Source organism: Geotrypetes seraphini, chromosome 10 (genome assembly GCF_902459505.1).
Source record: "Geotrypetes seraphini chromosome 10, aGeoSer1.1, whole genome shotgun sequence".
Classification (NCBI taxonomy): domain Eukaryota; kingdom Metazoa; phylum Chordata; class Amphibia; order Gymnophiona; family Dermophiidae; genus Geotrypetes; species Geotrypetes seraphini.
This window is the reverse complement of record NC_047093.1, coordinates 96104101-96123691: the sequence shown is the minus strand read 5'-3', so window position 1 is coordinate 96123691 and position 19591 is coordinate 96104101. Positions and strand designations below refer to the sequence as shown.

Below are 19591 nucleotides of genomic sequence, written 5' to 3'. Positions count from 1 at the left end.
GAAAACCTGACCTGGCTCCGGCTCTCGAGGACCGGAATTGCCTACCCCTGTCCTAAGGAATAGGTTGTATACCCCTGTTTTAGAAGGATGCATCCAAGTTGGTCTGTACAGAGAGATGGGGCAAAAAAAAGAAAGACAGCAAGATCAGGGGAAAATGGTAAATAAAATATGTGACTGAGGTGTGGCCATCTCCACATGGCCTTCAGTGCCCTGCCCCAAGTTTAAATCTTTCCAGCCCAGGATGTGTTCTGCATCTCTTCACCCAGTCACAATTTTCATCTCATGGTCCCTGCTCAGAAAACTCAGTGCAATAGCTCCACAAACTGGCACCTTGGGGAGGAAAGAGTCTCTTTGGAGTACTTGCCATCTTTCAGACTGTTTGGCCGCGCTCCCCTCCCCTCTTCATTTGCATCCGAGTTAGTCTGCCTTTTGATTTATACATCTGTTATTATTAGTATCCCCCAAACAAACCACAGGAGACGTGCTGGAGAGTCAAGTTAAACATCACACAACACACAATAGTAAATAAAACAGAAACATGGAGAAAGCATTTTAAAAAGCATGCAATAGTTTAAAAATCTATTTTGTACATGGTGGTAGATGCTTGTTGCCTTTGATTTATTGTGCCTTGTATCCGAAACACAGGTGTCAGAGGCTTACATCTGTGTCAGGCTGAGGCTATTCTGGGCAACTAAGTCTGGTATTTGTCAGAGTTTAACTAGATATACAAGAACATTCTTAACCAGACCATCAAAAAAGGTGACACAATCAGCCCCACCACCCCAAACAATGGGACTTAAAAATCTATTAACAAGTTTCCCCTCTACCATGAATAACAAGTGATCCCAGGGTATCACCGTCTGTTATAGTGTTATAGCACCCACTGGTGTTACTTTCCATAATACAACCATTAGCCTTAGCTACCCATCATGCTCCGAGTTAAACCCTGGACAACCTCATTTTCTCCTTTGAGATTCAGAGTGCAGACCTAAAGCACTACTGCTGAATGACCTGGCTAGAAGGCACAAATTAAACCAAACAGATCCTGAGCCACAATGACCCAGCCAGAAACAAGGAGTGTAAACAAGTATTATTTTTGTTTTTCGTAAAGGATGGCTTTCACCTGAGGTATGTTACTAAAAAAAAAAAAAAAGTACAAGAAAAAGGTTATGTTTAGGAACAGAAAAAAAAGCAAAATTTAACCAGCAAAGACAACATAACTAAATGTCATTTCACTCTACCACACACACACACAAACATATATATATATATATATATATATATATAAAGTACAAGTGCGATAAGAGCTGTTGGAGGATTGCACTGGTGCGTGCCCACATTAGCTGTGCAAACAAAGGCTACTTTGAAGGCATTTCTAAAGTACCCAAATGCCTCCAATAGTAAACATGTTCCAAAAGCGATATATCAAAGATACCATGGCAGTCTCCTTGAGACACAGGTGATCTGAGTTCCCACACCAATGGGATAACTCTGGAGAGCCCGAGTTTCTTTTTGGTGCATGTTGAAGACCAAGTCCCTATCCTTACGATCTTCCTGGCCTCATTTCAGCAGACGGCCCCTAGCCGAGGCTTCTAAATAAAGGTGGAATCCAGCTGACTTGCTTCCTGGTGGCTTCGGGCACGTGCTTCAAATAACTGCTTGATGAGAGCAGATTTCTCCTGCTCCAGCTGTGTGATCCGATCACTCTTGTCCGTCACCTCCTGCAAGGATAGGAGTAAGCGCAGATCAGGTAATGAAAAATAAGAGAGTTATGATAATAAAAGATGGCCTGTGGTATTTTGTAATACGAGACGACAAACTGGTGGTTACTGATACATATACGGAGAGAGGCGACAAAACTTTTGAGAGACTCATTATATTAAAACTTTATAAACCATCATTTCCAATGTTCACAGCTGGTTACAACTTTACAAGACTACGACCCACAGAAATTGCGCCCCCCCCAAAAAAAAAAAATTAATCTAGCCCAACATCCTTTTTCTGAAAGCAGCGAGTCCTTTGAGAAAATGTATAAGTAAGTCATGTGTGGAGCTGTTTATTGCACACTCCCTTCTGCTATCAAGCAGTGATGATTTAGGGATGCAGTGTTCCTGAAGTGACACCTCAGTTAAAAATTACTGTATATACTTGAATATAAAGGTAAATGAACAAAAGGACTTAGAAAATTTTATCATCAAAATAGATATAAGCCTCTTATAAAAAATGGCGTTTCAATTTAAAATGAACGAGCCTAAATAGCTCGAGCAATAATCCGACCCCTGATGAAGCCCTTAGCTGGGTGAAACGGGGCCCGTTGGGTGATTATCTGAACTCCACACCGGCGAATACAGTTTAAAGCTAAGTGCCGGTTTTGATTTCTTAATGCATTTTTATCTTTTTGCATTAAGTTTTACTTGCATAATATGTTAAAAATATTTAAAAATTTTTTTCTACAAATGAACTCTAAAAGCTCGATGAAAGATACCACTGTTCCTGCTCTAGTTGGCTTATAGACAATGACAAAGCTAACGCAGGCGTCTGAGAGCTTAAGAGACTTATATCTATTTTGATGATAAAATTTTCTAAGTCCTTTTGTTCATTTACCTTAACAGTTTGGGACTTTTTCCATTTAGTTTTTGATCTAGTGTATTATACTTGAATATAAACCCATCTGAATATAAACACTGGTAACCTAAAGTTGATTCAAATATATACCAAACTCTCACCAGTTTTGTGAGGTTAATTGTCAGAGCTGCTGCCTTAGTACCCTGAGATTGTGCTTTCAATCCCAACCCGACCCCTGTGACTCTGTTCAAGTCACTTAGGGCTCCTTTTACAAAGCTGCGTTAGCGGCTTTATCACACGCAATTTTTTAGTTCACGCTAACCCCCGCGCTAGCCGATAAACTACCGCCTGTTCAAGAGGAGGCGGTAGCAGCTAGCATGGCCGTCAAATTAGCAAGTGCTATTACGCACGTTAAACCGCTAACGCCCTTAATCCCTCCATTGCCCCAGGTACCAGAGTTAGATTGTGATCCTGCAGGGACAGATAGGGAAAATACTTACGAGTGCCCGACTACTCGTCAATGTATTGTAACAGCTTTGGGTGAATCTCTTCATGAAAAGGCAGTAAATAAAACCATAGCAACCACTGTGGGAACTCATGTTAGTCATTTTGAGTAGTGAGACTGCATGGGGTAGGAGCATAAGAGGATCATCTTGCCCTGGCTTACCACTGGACCAGCAAGGCTTAAAGCAGGGCAGGGAGAGGCCTGCGATGGGTCAGAGAGAGGGAAAACTCGAATATAAATCAAGACCCCGATTTTTAGGCCATTTTTTTAGCCCCAAAATCTAGATTTATAGTCAAGTATATACAGCATACAGCCTGCAACTCATCCATCTTCTATTAAAATGTGTCTAATCCTTTTTTGGAATCATTTATACTGGTGGTCTCTTAATTAGTCTGATAGACTAATTAAAAATAATATGAAGATACAGATATGTTTAAAACCAATAAAGAGTATAACAGCAAAACTAAATTTGGTTGCATTCTTTAGCCTAGACATGGCAAACTACAGCCCGCAGGCCATATCTGGCCTGTTTAGTTTATTAATCCGACTTGCCGACCATCCAAACTCCGTCGACTGTGAGCCCTACATACCTCCCTCCAGAGCACCATCGGGCCGGCAGTACTCTAAACAGGCTGCTTCACGGCCTTCTCTCGTCAGGGAATTCCCTCTGCCGCATCACTGATGATGTCATCAGTAACGCGGCACACGGAAGGCCCTGACGAGAGAAGGCCGTGAAGCAGCCTGTTTAGAGTACTGCCGGCCCGATGGTGCTCTGGAGGGAGGTATGTAGGGCTCACAGTCGGCAGGGTTTGGATGGGAGGGAAGGATGGAGAGTCAGCGGGGGTTCGGCTGTGTGGCGGAGGTGGGTGCTCAAGGTTTCTGCTGAACAAGGGCTGGGAGGAAAGGAGGGAAGGACGGAAGCTGGGCAAAGGTTCTGCTGCACGAGGGAAGGATAGAAGCTGGGTAAAGGTTCTACTTCACAGGGGGATGGGAAGGAGGGAGGGATAGAAAGATGCTCTTGGTCCAGCCCCTCTGTCAAATTTAAGAACCCACTGTGGCCCATGAGTCAAAAAGTTTGCCCACCCCTGCTCTAGTCCCACCCTAAGGCTGTTTTCAGTCTCCCCTCACTGTCCTCTTACAAAACTAGTTGGTTTTAGTTGGGATCCAAGCTGTACCATATGCTTAATTTTCTGTTTGTTTGTCAAACATTTAAATATTCAGAGGAATATTTCTAAGCCATTTTCCTAGATCACCTAGCTGTCTAAAGACTACCTTCCCCCAACACAGAAATAAGAAATGTGGTGTTTGATTCCAGTGCCAGCAGTTTTAGCACAATTGAAAGGAGTTTTCCTCAGGGGATTTTATGATCTCTAAAATAGCAACAAAAATAAAAATACTTGTCTACATTATTTTACCACCTACCCATAAATGGTTCACAGCTGTGCTTAAAATCATAAAAATGGAAACAGTAAAATTGTAACTGACACACAAAATATACAAACATTCACATAATGATTGCAAACGTCAAAAAAAAAACCAAATACATAAAATTGTGTAAAAGTCAGACATCTAACAATAAAATCTGGTATAAATTAACTCCCTCTTTTATCAAGCCGCACTGACAGGTAAGTTTAATATGCAAAGGCAAATAAATGTTTTTAATTTTTCAGATTCCATCCCCCCTACCAAATCTCTAGGTACCATAGTTATTTTGCTTTATTTTTACACAATTGATTTAATAATTTAATGCACATTAGAACTTGACATATGCAAACCAATAATCTATTGTTATGAAGGTTAAGATGCATTTGATTTGGCACATAAGTTTATTAAGTTTTTCAAGTTTTATTAGGATTTTATATACCGCCTATCAAGGTTATCTAAGCGGTTTTACAATCAGGTACTCAAGTATTTTCCCTCTCTGTCCCGGTGGGCTCACAATCTAGCTAACGTACCTGGGGCTATGGAGGACTGAGTGACTTGCCCAGAGTCACATACACAGCTTAAGGCAATCTGACTACAGACATTACTAAAAGAGAAACCAATGAAAATCAAATACAAGCCTTTCGAGCGGGTTTCGCTGACAGGGATACTTGCCCTAAGTGTGCCTCTCCTGGAGCCACGTTGGGGCAAATGTTTTGGACCTGCTCCTGTATACAGCGGTTTTGGTCTTATCTTCGTTCGTTCCTGCCGAATTTGCCAGCTTGTTCTCCTTTGAATGCTCTTTTTTATGTACTGGATGGGATGGGATCTCTGCCCGGAGGGCACCATTTGTTTGTCCAGAAAGCTTTCTTACTGGCCAAACGGGCGATTTTAGTGTGCTGGCGGGAGCAGGCTATCCCAACGGTGGTACAATGGCAACGTTCACTCTTTGAATTGGCCTTACTGGAGTGCCGGACTGTGTCCGGTAGGGTTCCTCGTAGTTGGGATCGTTTTCAGGAGATTTGGGAGGCTTATTGGACGGCTTTGCCGCACCGTTCTAGGAGTTTACTGCTTAACTCATAGGATATGGGGGACTGCACCTCTTTCTTTCTTTCTATTCTATTCTGCTCTCTGGCGCTTGTTGCTTGTTTCCTCACTCACTCATACATACCTGTGTTTTTTCTGACATCTTTCTTCTTGTTGTGCCATCCACATGGGAGGGGGGGGGAGGGCTGGGTGGGTAGGTTGGGTATCTTTGGGGCGATATTTGTAAAATCTTTTCTGAGCACTTGATTCTTTATGGCATTGTGTGACTGTTGTATTCTTAGTTGATGCCTTGTACTTAGGGTTTGCCGTGGTGTATTATTGCTCTTTTGGCACGGCTGCCTTTTGTTGTGTTCTGTGTTTTTTCTTGATTTGCTCAATAAAATATATTTAAAAAAGAGAAAATCAAATACAATTTAGTGAGACAAAAATCTATTAACAAAAAAAAAAAAAAAGAAAGTCCCAAAACAGGAACATAAAGGACCTGTCAGATGCAAATAATATTAACAATCCACTGCTTATTCCTAGAATAAGCAGCATAAAAATCCGTTTTACTCCTTGGAAACAGGATCCTGGGCTTGAAGGACTTTTCGGTCTGTCCCAGTATGGCAACTCTTATGTTTTTATGGTTTCACAATGTTTCTGGGAGGATTGCAGAACTCCACAAGCAGAAGGACATTTTGGATCTAGACATGCTGTTTCTAAGCAGAAATATGCCTGCAGGTAAAGCAGTTGCAAAGCCTAGGGTCCTTTCTATCCAACATACAAAAAAAACAAAACAACCCATGCGCCCTCCCCCCAGTTTTCAGAGTCCAAAATAGGAACTGCTCAAAGCAATGCACAAATTCAAACATAGAACAAGGCATAAAATTATGATAACTAAATACAAACAAGCCCAGTAAACCCATAACAGAGTATTTCGTAACTAATACGAGCTGAGTTTTATGTTTACACATCTACAAGCTCTGCTAACAGCACAGCATGTTTATGCTGTACTCCACCCTCTCCAAATCCTATAATTATGAACCTAAGAACATAAGAATTGGCACTACTGGGTCAGACCAGTGGTCGATCTTGCAAAGCAGTCCGCTCACACGGCGGCCCTCTGGTCAAAGACCAGCGCCCTAACTGAGACTAGCCCTACCTGCGTACGTTCTGGTTCAGCAGGAACTTGTCTAACTTCGTCTTGAATCCCTGAAGGGTGTTTCCCCCTATGACAGACTCCGGAAGAGCGTTCCAGTTTTCTACCACTCTCTGAGTGAAGAAGAACTTCCTTACGTTCGTACACAATCTATCCCCTTTCAACTTTAGAGAGTGCCCTCTCGTTCTCCCTACCTTAGAGAGGGTGAACAACCTGTCCTTAACTACTAAGTCTATTCCCTTCAGTACCATGAATGCTATTGCAAGTAATCAGAGTATAGGTTCCCCCCCTTTAAGCACTCATTTTACCTTTGTATTCAAGTTTCAAAGATAAAGTATACCCTCAGCTAGACTTTATATCTAGAAAGACTAACCGATAAGTGTCCCCATGTGGCCACCATTCTGTCTCTGATGGTAAGGACTTTCTCCATAACACCATTTGTGGCATCTTCTTTTTGGCTAGGATTTTTTTTTTTGCACCTTGTCACTGAAAGGACAGACGGTATTGTTCCACGAGTACCCTCTTCCCTAAAGTCGGTCACAAGCTTCCTGGGCAGAACTCCCAGCATACCTCACCTTTGTCAGCAAGCGGTTCTGCTCCTTCAGCATGGTGATTGTTTGATGCTGTCCTACCACAGGGGCAACAAACCCATTCACGGCTGGTAAGGACTTCACAGGCTGCAGGAAGGAAGGAATGGGGGTTAAAAAGAAAAGGTGGTCAGTGACAGATATCCCTTATGAAATGCCTGCCTTCAGAACGAAGCTACCAAATTGTCTGCTGCATGCAGGACTAGTGTTCGGGAGCAGCAACCAGAGAAACCAACATGAACACTAGGGTGGTCCCCCCAAAAAAAAATTAACACATTTTGTTTGGTCCATAAGGCCAGTGGTGTAAGTAAGAGGGGGTGGCACTGTGTCAGTGGGGGCACCAGCACTTCTCCGCCATGCTCGTGCCATCCCTTCCCCCCACCCTGTGCCTCTGTAGATCTTCACTAGCGTGAGCAACTTCTCCTGCCTGTTGCTCGCACTAGCCTGGCTCCCCTCTGAATCACTTCTGGGTCATGGGGCCAGGAAGTGACTAATGCTGGCACCAGGAACATGCTGCAGAAGCCACGCGCGCTGGCGAAGATTTAGAGGTACGGGGCTGGGAAGGGAGAGCGCGAGTGTGAAGTAGGGGGTGGGAAGGAGCGGGGGCAAGGGGGGGCGACACCACCCCGGATGACTCCTACCCTTACTACATCACTGCATAAGGCTAATTTTATTCCTTTATATAAAAATGAAAACTACACTGGGCCTTGAGCATGCGATCAGCAGAGATCAGCGGCAAGAGGCAGGATCTTCCGGCACCGGCACGTCCTGTGGGTTGGTGCTGCGTACCAGTGTCAGATCGTGGTAAGGGTTTGGGCGGGTGGGCGATGCTGGTTGGCAGGGGGGGGGCTCACGGGCATGGGGGCGATGCCAGTTGTCAGGGGTGAAGGCTCGCAAATCCAGTCAACGCTCGGTTTGCGAGGCATGATTTTCTCGAGTGTTTTGCTTGTCTTGCAAAACACTCGCAAACCGTGTTACTCGCAAACCGAGGTTTGACTGTATATTTAAAACCAGAAACATTTCAGAAATATGCTTAAGATACCCATGTAGTAAACACTTTCATTAACGTACAGAATCTGGACTATAAAAATGCACGTAGCCACCTCTTATGTAAGTTAATGAAAATGTTAGATACTGAGCTTACACCCATGAGTATTTTATTCTGGGCTTGAGCAAACTGTGTCATGTATGCTTTATGTCAGCAGAGGGTGCTGTAAACTCAGGCGTGCCTGTTTTAACAGGAAAAAATACAAATAAAATACCTGACAAATAGTTTGGATAGCTCAACATCATCATAGGAGGAAAATTATTGATCAGAACTTTGTGAAGGTGCATTAAGACACAGTTGGGCAAGATTAATCCAGTAACATCTGCGCAGGGGGTGTTGGGTGTGGGGATCACTGCCAAAGTTGAGCAGTGGGGTATAGTCGGGGCAAGGGCATTGCGCCTCAAGTCAGGATCACAATGCACTGCAGCAGTACCTGTAGCTGGCCGCCTTATTGCTGTGCTGAAGTGATATTTGATTTGCATGGGCCTGCTAAATCACACAGAGGAGTCTCCAAAATGGAACCTCTAGCAGCCTGCTATGTTGTGAAACAGTAGGTCGGATCCAGAATTTCATGCTGCGCTTTTTGGTGGTTTAGTGCAGCAGTTCTTGACCACAGCACTATGTGCTTTTCTGCTGTGTCAGCACTATGTACTTTTCTGCTGCGTAGGGGCAGGAGGAAGAAGTCCTGCTTGTGTAGTGGGTGGAGCAAGTCGTATCCCAGCATATCTTAGGTAGACCTGAGTTGCCCTCTATGGGCATTGTTGCTGGATCATTGTAGCCAACACTGTGGGCAGATCATGAAATTGAGGATTGAGTGGGTAGCTGAACGCGACACACTACCATAGGAAGTTGAGGAATAGAAGAGGTACTGCTGTCAAAAGTTACTTGCAGACTGTGCTGCTGAGAATCGGCATTAGTGCAATGAATGTAAACTGCACCATTGTATACATGCCCAACTGTGCCTTAATGCACCTTCACAAAGTTCTGATCGCAGACTGAGCTGTTGTATCAAGCAGAGAGGTAAACAATTCTGTAAAGTGTCAATGAGTCTCAGCTCATGACTTCCAGCATCAGACAATCACCATCAAGGGCTCTGTGGTGCTTATTTTCAAAGCATATGGACATCTCAAAGTCCATGTGTTTGAAATGTCCAAATCCTCATTTTGCAAAGGCAGGATCTGGCCCAACACTGCTATATGTCCAAATAGCAAGGGAATGTTTTGGGTAGGATCAGAGAATCCAAAATCAGGACATCCAAGGGAAGGAAATGTTAAAGTTTAAAAAGAAAGATACCCTCAAGTTAGACCTCTTTCAAATCACGTGTAAAAGTATAGAAAGGTGCTCCGTGAGCAGTGGCATAAAGAGGGTAGGAGGTGCCTCTATAACTCTTCACTGGTGCAAGCAGCATCTCCGACCTGCCGGCCTCAGCTCTCCCTCAGAGCTCACTTCCTGGTTCTGCGACCAGGAATTATCAGGTAAGAATTAATTTCTCCTTCCATTGCGCAGCTTCACACTATTCCAGTACTTGTGGGATGTCCCAAAGCGACCTCTATACCTTGTGGGACTTGGGTGCAGAACTGAAGCGCCAACAACAGCATTGCCACACACCACAATATCCACCTTATAGTGCTTTGAAAAAGTATGCAGAGTCAACCACATTGACGCTCTACAAATGTCAACTGGCGATGGAAAAGCGCACTCTATGGCAAGAAGTTGCCATTCTCTGCAAGGAATGTACCCCTCAGCACATAAGCCAAGACAATGACTCCTTAAGCCATCTTGCAATTGTGGTTTTAGACGCCATCATGACATGTTTCTGCTTGCCAAAAAGTACGAACAGAAGGTATGACTTTCGAAAATCATTCGCAACCTCCAGATACCTGAGTAGCACCTGGCACACACCATGAAGCCACAATGAGGAAAGAATATGACTCTCCATTCTCTCTGTGAAAGGAGGGGAACTTCACAGATTCATTAAGGTGAAACAGACACACCGCTTTGAGCAAAAAGAATGGGCCTGTCTGCAATGACATCCCCAATGACTCGGTACAGCGGAGAAAATCTCTGCATGAAAGTGCCTGAAGCTCCAAAATACTTGCAGGTTCAGATGCATAACCCTAGCGTTCAGGACCATTAAACACATTGAACCAGAACAGAGATTTAAAAACAAACAAACTTGAACATGATAAAAGGACTACTCTTACCTTGCCAGAATAGGAAAGTAGGTCACTGAGGCAGTGGTTCACGTCTTGTAACTTAGGCAGAAGATAACTCAGATGGCCCTGGCTCTCTTCAGAAAGGAACTCCTTCTGGGGTTTGGGAAAATTGGGAAAATAAAATATTATTAGGTTAATTAGATCCTACTAGAGGGAACAGTGTTTTCATTAAAATGCAAGACAATTGCAAAGAACAAGAACCAAAAGAACCTGTTCTCCAGCAAACAAGGAAAAGGTTTAGCACAAATGTGCTTTGAAGTTGTTTTAGTGGAAGATTGGTTCCTCTACCTCAAAGTGTTTTATTTGTGTATTTTTACTTTGGTGTATTGTTCATTATATTCTCACTATAGATATTGTTGGACTCCTGCTTTGTATGTCAGAATAAATTTGCTGGATTCATGCTGCTCCTTGTTGTTGGGGTTTTTTTTTTTGGTTATTGTTATTTTCCGTCTCCACTGCTTGCTTTGCTTTAAACTTACAAACAGGGATTCTAGGTCTTTATTTATTATAGTCCTGGGGAACATGCAAGTACCACAAGCTGCAAAAAGTGATCTCCAAGTGGCGTAAAGAGTACACTTCTCCCTCCGTATGCACTGTGATAGGGGATTAACAGAACCGCAAATACAGAAAAACCGCAAATAACTTTTTCATATGTTATTCACTGTTTTCTATTAAAAACCATTGTGAATATGGTGAAACCGCAAATAACATGATGGGAGATCTGGCCTGTTCCTGAAGGAGAGGCAAAACACGGTGAAGAAAGTGCTGGGAATCTGTGATTTCTCTATGCAAGCTGATGTAATTTGGGGGGAGGAGCCAGCAATCTAAAAACCGTGAATAATAGAAACTGTGAATACGGAGAGAGAAGTGTATATGCTAAATGTAACTTTCCGGATATTTTGCCTTGTTTGGAGTACTGCAGCTCCACAGTGCATTGTACACACAAGTCAGTAAGCTGAATTTCAGAGGAAAAATTCTCCTGGAGTATTCTGCTGAAATTCCTAGTGGCTTGATGGCTTTGCCCCAAGTACTCTGCAGGTTCAAAATGCTCAGAAAGAATAATTTTCTACTATTGCCAATCTGCTTTTGCCTTTTGATTTCCAGGCTCTGGCACAGCGTCAGTCGTTCCTGAAGAAGGGGGAGTGCTCCACCGAAACGGAGTCCCGTTGGACGGTTGGTGACTTACTGACTGCTTATCAGAGAAGCTAAGTATCTTCTTTTGGCTTCAATAGATTGAATCTGAACACTTGGTTCTTTTGCCCCCCTGGTTCAGGGGAAGAGACTGCTTGCAGTGCACGTTTTGATTTGTTTGCACTACAGCACTTTTGAGTTATTTAGCACTAAATTCACAGAGAGCCCTAGGATGTTTCACAGTTGACACCTTCTAGGTGCGAACCAGTGGCAGCCGTTTCCTCCGGAGGTCGGAGGTTGGTTGTGTGACTGAGGGCTCTCTTTATAAATTATTATTTAGTTATTTAGGACTATCTCAAGTGAGTAATTCTTTTACTCCAATCGTTTGTGAGGGCAGTCTCTTCCCCTGAACACAGTTTTTTCCTTCTTGGGGCTAGGGAGATTTGTTTTTTCACAGAAAGAATAATAAGCATGGGCATAGCAAAATGACACTCAAGCTATACGCAGCCAAGCCATTTTTCCACACAGGAAAAAAAAAAGTACATTCAATTTTTGAAGATTTTTTTTTTTGGTTCCCATAGGAAAACACCCATTTACCTTCAGAAATCCCTCCTTCATGTTATACAAGGCTAATTGGACATTCCTGATTTTCAGGAATTGTACCAGATTTCCTCACAGGCTTCAGCAGGTGGCGTGGAAACAAAGGGTCAGATTCTTTTTTTTTTTAATGTGTTTTTATTAATAGTGGTAAGGAATGCACATTTATTCAATTTTCCATACCGTTCTCCCAGGGGAACTCAGAATGGTTTACATGAATTTATTCAGGTACTCTAGCATTTTCCCTGTCTGTCCTGGTGAGCTCACAATCTATTTAATGTACCTAGGGCAATGGATGGGATTAAGTGACTTGCCCAGGGTCACAAGGAGCAGTGTGGGTTTGAACCCACAACCCCAGGGTGCTGAGGCTGTAGCTTTAACCACTGCACCACACACTCCCCACACTGAAGTCAAATTCAGTGCAAGAAGAAACTGCATGTCAAAACAGAACAGCATTAGTATACCAGATAATCAAACAAAATTCCAGCGGCTCCCTCAGAGGGTACCATATTATATATCATATTACCAATAAACAAACAAGCCAACAGCGGAGCATTGCTCATTCCCAACCCACTACTGTTTAATACGGGGAGAAGGATAATGTCTAACTAATACTGACTGTAATAGGAGTCAGGTTGTGTATACATAGGGAGAAGTAGCAGGCAGATTAAGGTCATCCTGACTGAACACAAATCTAAGATTGTAACCGAGTCCAAACAAGCTCCAATAGTGACACACTGATTAGATAAGGGTCACAGTGTAAAGGATCTGAGATGGCGTGTGATTGATCAGATTATAATGAGGTGGGAGGGTGGCGACACAGAAAGATTTTTGAATTACTGCAAGCAAAAATGGATTTTTTGAACTAAATACAGTCAGCCCTGTGGGCTGAATGCAGAGATAAGAGTGGATGACGCTGATGTGAAAGTGGGAGGGATCTGTATGGTTAGCTTTGTGATTGGATGAATAGGAGTTGAATGTATATTTAAATGTATGACTAAGACGCTGCCGCCATATTAGAACAGCAAGGAGAGTGTGGTGGTCTTATATAAATGGTGAGAAAAAAGCATATACATTTATATTTATACATTTTATTGAAATTTATGAAGAAAGACGAGTGTTGCATTATTTGCTGAACTAAGTTATTACCTTCACTCGAGAACATCTGCTGATATATAATAGGCTGAATATATGTTAATATAAATCACAGACATTCCCACTATCCCCTCTCAGACAATTACAAGCTCACCGGGGCACAGCCAACAAACATACTAAACAGTCATGCCCTCATGCAACCACATGAAATATTCTTCCCTAATTCCCCATCCCCCAATCATGTTCCCATACAGTGCATGTACGGTGATATTGGCATAAAATAATGCATCATATTGTAAGATGTATCTCAAGATGTACATCATCTTCTATCAGGGCGTAGAGAAGCTCTATATATCTGGATTTCAAAAATGGTGAGCACTTTCATACAAGCCACCCATTGCTGGGTTGGCAGCAAGTCTTTGGACACCTAGTAAGTCAAAATTAATTTCTTAAGCATTAAGATGGCATTGTAAATCAATCTAATGGAGAGGGGCTGATAATCCAGGGATTATCAGAGAATCCTGAAATCCCAAAAGTAGCACACCATAATCCCATTCCACCACATGACCTGTTCTATTACTGGCAATACCTCCCTCTATATATGTAGGCAGGGCCGGATTTTCCTATAGGCTAACTAGGCTTCAGCCTAGGGCCTCAAGATCAAGAGGGGCCTACTTTCAAATTGTTAGCAAAATTAAAATTATACTATTCTAAAAACAGTGAACACTAAAACACTGAACCGAAAATAAGGAGAAATTCTACGCTTCGGGATTGGAACCGGCTCCGGCCGCAACGGGGCGCCAACTCTGCTTCTCACTTTCTTTTTCTCGCCCTGGGAGGAGGATCGGGGAGGGAAAGACGTCAGTCCACAAACAGCTGGGCAAAGCTCAGCCCCGCGGGGAGAGAGGCAAAACGTGGATCCGTCAGGACAGGGCGGCCCAGACTGGCATCGGGGGGGGGGTGTTTCAGTGGAAGGGGGATGGGAGGCAGGCAGGCTGGCATTGGAGGGGGGTGGGGGAGTTTAATGGAAGGCAGGCAGGCAGGATGGCATGGGGGGTGTTCAATGGAAGGGGGATGGGAGGCAGGCGGGCATCGGAGGGGGGGTGAGGTGAGGAAGGACGCACTGGGGGCACTATGGACATAGCAAGGGGCAATGTTGTGTTTTATGTTTGATTAATTATTGTTACAAGTACTATATATGGTGCTGAGAATAAATGTCCAAATAAGTGTTCGACTTTTTTTTATTTATTATCCGTGTCACATTTTTTTAATAAAGGTTAGTACCAATAACAACATGTTTCATTTAACATATTGATGTATATCACAGTAATGATGTATTTTATTATCTCTCATGCAATTTATAAACTTAAAAATGGGAGGCGAAAGGGCCTCATAAGTGGAATAGCCTAGGGCCTCTTTTCATCTAAATCCGGCCCTGTATGTAGGGTATGGTGTTCCAGAAAAGGAATGGACATAAGTTTCAGACATGCATTTGGGACATGAAGCATGATCCCACAGTCCCATTTGGGCTCCCTTCTGATGAGTAATGTAGCATCGAAGCAGTATTTTGAATCGAGTCTCTTGAAGATCTGCTGATTTCACAAAGTCATACAAGACAGTAAAATGTTTCAAAAATGGATCCTCTGAGATAACTTGGTCTAGCTCATGTTGTCAGTACCTCCTTAACTTAGCAATACATGGTGGATTATCTTTCATTTTAAAGAGAATCTATACCAGTGGTCTCAAACTCAAACCCTTTGCAGGGCCACATTTTGGGATTTGTAAGTACTTGGAGGGCTTCAGAAAAAATAATGTCTTATTAAAGAAATGACAATTTTGCATGAGATAAAACTCTTTATAGTTTATAAATCTTTCCTTTTGGCTAAGTCTTAATAATAATATTGTAATTTATAGCTAAAGAGACATATGATCAAGAAACTGTTTTATTTTACTTTTGTGATTATAATAATCATACCAAGGGCCTCAAAATAGTACCTGGCGGGCCGTAAATTTGAGACCACTGGTCTATACCAATAGAATAAGGTATTTTAGGTGATCGGCATTTTGGAAAACACCCAATCCAGTTTCCCCTGTTCCCAAGCATTCTGATGTTGTCTTCTCATGGATTCCCAATAATGTCTAACTTGAAAGTAGGACAGTATGTCTTAACAACCCCACTGTTCCATTAACCCTTTCAGGACCAAGGGACCTATTTGTCCCATAACTTTAAAATCCTATAAATTTTGATTGGGATAGTCTACAGTTCTAAATTTGATATGTACGGATTCCATATGATACTGCCTTTATGTAAACAAACTGGTTCCGACATTCATTCATTAGCGTCGTTGCCAGATTGACGAGAAGATTCACTTGCCACACTGTCCATAAGCCAGAAGTGTGATTTTTTTTAAAAAAATAATGATATTTCACAAAAAAAATCAATTTTTTGGCATCTGCAAGCCCTTTTTACCATAAAAATGTCGTCAAAACCACAAAAATTGGCCTACGATCCTTATGGTCCTGAAAGGGTTAAGCAGCTGAATGCTCTCTGAGTATAGGGTCAAAGCCCTGCTGGAAATAGTATCACGTGCGATGGCAAGAATATAGTAGTGGTGGTATACTAACTATTCAGAGAGACAAAAGTGTCCCACAGCCAAACAAAAAGACAAAGTGGAACACCAGATCACCTTTTATTTGCCACCAAGTATTTTGATGTGGTAGGTCTACTACTATTATTTCTATAGCGCTACCAGATGTACGCAGCATTGTGCAGAGTCACAAAGAAGACAGTTCCTGCTTGAAAGAGCTTACAATCTAAACAGACAAGACAGACAAACAAGATGTCATGGATACAGTTAAGGTGAATGCTGTCTTATTGACCACCCCCTGGATCCAGAGTCTATCGGCTGAGATAAGCCGCCTGGACGTTGTCTACTCCTGCTAAGTGAACTGCTGAAAGCGCCACAAGGTGGTTTTCCCCACACCAAAAGAGAACTGATGGAAGCCATTCAGGGAGCGGCGCGGGGCCAGGCTGGAGCGCGAAAAACTCACTCCTGCCTTGTGCAACTGCTGGATGCGAGGTCTGAGGCAGCCGTCCAGTGAGGGAAAGGCTCAGCGTGGAGCAGAAGCGCGGAAAGCTCATCCTGCCGATACACCGCTGGATTTAAAAAGATACCATATATGTGACATCACGGTCTGTGACGCAGTATTCGCTCCATAAGACACACAGACATTTACACCCACTTTTGTGGGGAAAAAAGTACGTCTTAAGTGCAAAAAATATGGTAACTAACAGATTTACAAACTCTTTTATCACAAAAAACTGCCTGAAAAAATAGGATTCGTTCAAAATAGCTCTTGTATAAACAACCCTTTACCGATGGAAAAGCAAACAAATTACAACTACGTCTTGATCGTTGTGAATTAATGAATAAAAAATGATCCACAAGATAATCAGGTGCTAAACCATGTAAGACTTTATAGCATATACAACCAAACTTAGATCAGACTCTGGCCCTGACTGGTAACCAATGTAATCTTTGGTAATGAGGTGCGATATGATCTGATTTTTTTAGATTGAAAATTAATCGGGCTGCCATGTTTTGTATGATGCAGAGTCTATGAAGATTTTTCTGATAACCTGCTAAGTAAACCATATTATAGTAATCCAAAATACTTAGAATTTGTGACTGTACTAAAAGTCTAAAAGACAACACATCAAAATACGGTCTAATAATCTGTCATTTCTACAACATACAGAAACTTTTCCTTACTAAAACATCTGTATTTCAATTCATTGAGATTTTGATCTAAAATAACCCCTAGAATTCTTATAGTAGGATTAATGGAGTACAAAATTCCATTCAAATTTATACTCGACTATTTCTTTCTGCTTGGAAGGAGTAGCATAAAAGAATTTTGGGTTTTTGTATCACGTTAACATAAATTCGGTCATCCATAATTCTATAGTTGCGATTATGGTGGAAATTAACTGCATAGATTGAGAGAATAATGAATACATTAGAATTGCAATAGTAATATCATCAGCATAACTGTAAAACGTCACACTAACTTAGATGACCTATGTTCCAGAGATGACCAGTAGACATTGAAAAGTAAAGGAGAGAGAGGAGATCCCTGAGGAACTCCACAAGAATTAGTCCATTTGTTAGAAAATGCATTCATATAATGAGCCAAACATTGGTGAAACAAGGTCGCTTGTTGGGAAGATTGGAGAAGACATGACAGCGTTGGAGCTCAAGTCGTCTTTTGTCAGCTAAGTCCTTTTCTAAACCTGAGCTGTTCTGTGAGGGAGTTTTTTTTGCCAGTGAAAGTATTTAAAACAGTTTTGATTTGTACCTTTTAGTTCTATACTGCTACATTAGTCTGAGGCTTTTTCTCCCTCTTTTTGGGTGCATGCTGGGTTTGAAGAGGGGGTACCTAGGTGCCACGATCACATAACATTTTGTCTTATATGAACATATTATATGTTGTGTGTCCTCGTATAATTTGTTAACACATTAGAAAATACATTCCCAAATCAGACCTGGTAGGTACAAAAATGCAAAAAGCCCTGAAACCATTTAAGGACATTACCAGAAATGCCCAGAGCATCCAAACATCTAAGTAGTTGAGAGTGATCAACAAGATCAAATGCACTGCTTAGGTTAAATTGTAATATCAATGGCCCAACACCTTGACTAAACAGATTGCACAAATAGTCTAAAAGGGATGCTAAAACAGTCTCTGTACTATAAAGAGTCGAAAGCTTAATTGAAATGGATGTAGAAGAGGATGCAGTTACTTAACAAATTTATACACCACCTAAACCTAGGCATTTTATAAAAAAAACAGACATAACATTACTATTCAACGTTCTCCCTTGTTTTTATCTGGAACTGTCCCCCATTATTTCCCCCCGTAAATAGGGGGCTGCTGCCTTCCTCAAGTGAACAGTTCTTAATGCATTGAAATGTATCTTCCTTAAATGGCTTGACGGGGAGGTGCCAGACTAATCTCTCTGGCGGTGCCAGATGATTACTCTCCTGATGTGGGAACGACGGGATGTGCTAGACTTTTCCTCTCTCCCAGGGCGCTCTTTTTAGCACACTTGGGAACCTTTTTGGAACACCATGACTCCCTTGGCTCGAAGCCACTTGCTTAACTGTTGATATCTTGTTCTTATATATTGTAGTGTTCCTTCTTATGTATGCCTATGTATTTCTGTACTGTACTACAGTTCATTTTAGGGGTTGCACCTGGAAGGAGGACCGGGAGTTGGGAGGGTAGGGGGGATTGCTTGGGAGGGTTGGGCGGTTGGATAAGGGGGTGTGGTGCTGTGGGTTCCTTTGACATAACTTGAGCTTGTTTTTGATTCACCTTGTGCCTTTGCTTGTTTTTACTGTTGAACTCAATAAAAAAATATATTTGTACTATAAAAAAACAGACATATTAAACAATAGTTCCTATGACTCAAACTAATTTGGAGGACAGATCAGAATAGAATTATCTATGGGGGATAAAGGCTGGAATAAAAGAAGGCATACAGTATATAGCATGCAAGCTTTTAGAGAAAGGCATGGGAGGGGGGATCTCAAAACTAAAGGAAGTGATATGAACCAATCAAACACCACCACAAGCCATGCAAAAAATTGAAAATTTCCAGCATATGAAAAAGGGCCTACTTTTATGCTTCCCAGAAGCTATCGGCTTTGTTTTCAGTGTAGCTCATTTATAAAGAAGCCCCTGTTATTAGAAAGGCTTACAGTCTGGGTCTGATTTTTCCCCAAGTGCTTCTGGCGTTCCTGAACAGATTGGATCTGCTGATGGTACCACTCCCGAGCCCGCTCCAACATTTCCAGCCCCTGAATCAGGAAATCTTTCTCCTGCTCCAGCTCCTTCATGTACTTCAGCTGAAATATTGAATTAAAAAAAAAAAAAAATGGCATGAAATATGCATAACAACATCAGCCTTTTAACCTCGAACAACTCCAAGACTGAGGTACCCGTCTCTAATGTACACTAAGACAATAAGAAAATAAAAAGTGAACTAGAAGGGGCCTCTTTAGCGACTCCTGGTGTCCTCAGAGGAAACTGGAGAGAAAGAGAGAAGGGAAAGAATGAGGTTTGAAACATATATCCAATCTATGAGCATGATTCTATCAACTAGATCTTTCATCAAGTTGATTACAGCTATACATGTTTGCAGTTTTACCCCCCCCCCCTAAAAAAAAACAAAAA

General features: G+C 42.1%; 2 protein-coding genes and 1 long non-coding RNA gene across 5 annotated transcripts in view; 2 read left to right on the top strand and 1 right to left on the bottom strand.

Annotated features, from left to right (window-relative positions):
* The window catches only part of LOC117367590 (amiloride-sensitive sodium channel subunit alpha-like), a 267236-nt gene that overhangs the window by 96951 nt on the left and 150694 nt on the right, over window positions 1-19591 (top strand). The gene's annotated exons all lie outside the window — the stretch shown is intronic.
* LOC117367592 overlaps window positions 1-19591 on the top strand; it is an 88393-nt gene that overhangs the window by 61101 nt on the left and 7701 nt on the right. Inside the window, exon 2 of the long non-coding RNA XR_004540807.1 lies at window positions 11633-11701. This is a non-coding gene — a long non-coding RNA (uncharacterized LOC117367592). The remainder of the gene's footprint in view (window positions 1-11632; window positions 11702-19591) is intronic.
* Window positions 20-19591, bottom strand: part of SAPCD2 (suppressor APC domain containing 2) — a 48383-nt gene continuing 28811 nt past the window's right edge. The window contains exons 3-6 of one of the 3 annotated variants that reach the window (XM_033960284.1): window positions 19117-19263; window positions 10517-10618; window positions 7253-7354; window positions 20-1721 (exon numbers count right to left, since the gene is read on the bottom strand). In XM_033960284.1, the coding sequence (XP_033816175.1) occupies window positions 1593-1721; window positions 7253-7354; window positions 10517-10618; window positions 19117-19263 (480 nt within the window). In that variant the 3' untranslated portion in view covers window positions 20-1592. Of the gene's footprint in view, window positions 1722-7252; window positions 7355-10516; window positions 10622-16242; window positions 16509-19116; window positions 19264-19591 lie in introns of those variants that run through there. The other 2 variants (XM_033960283.1, XM_033960285.1) reach the window with 2 other exon arrangements.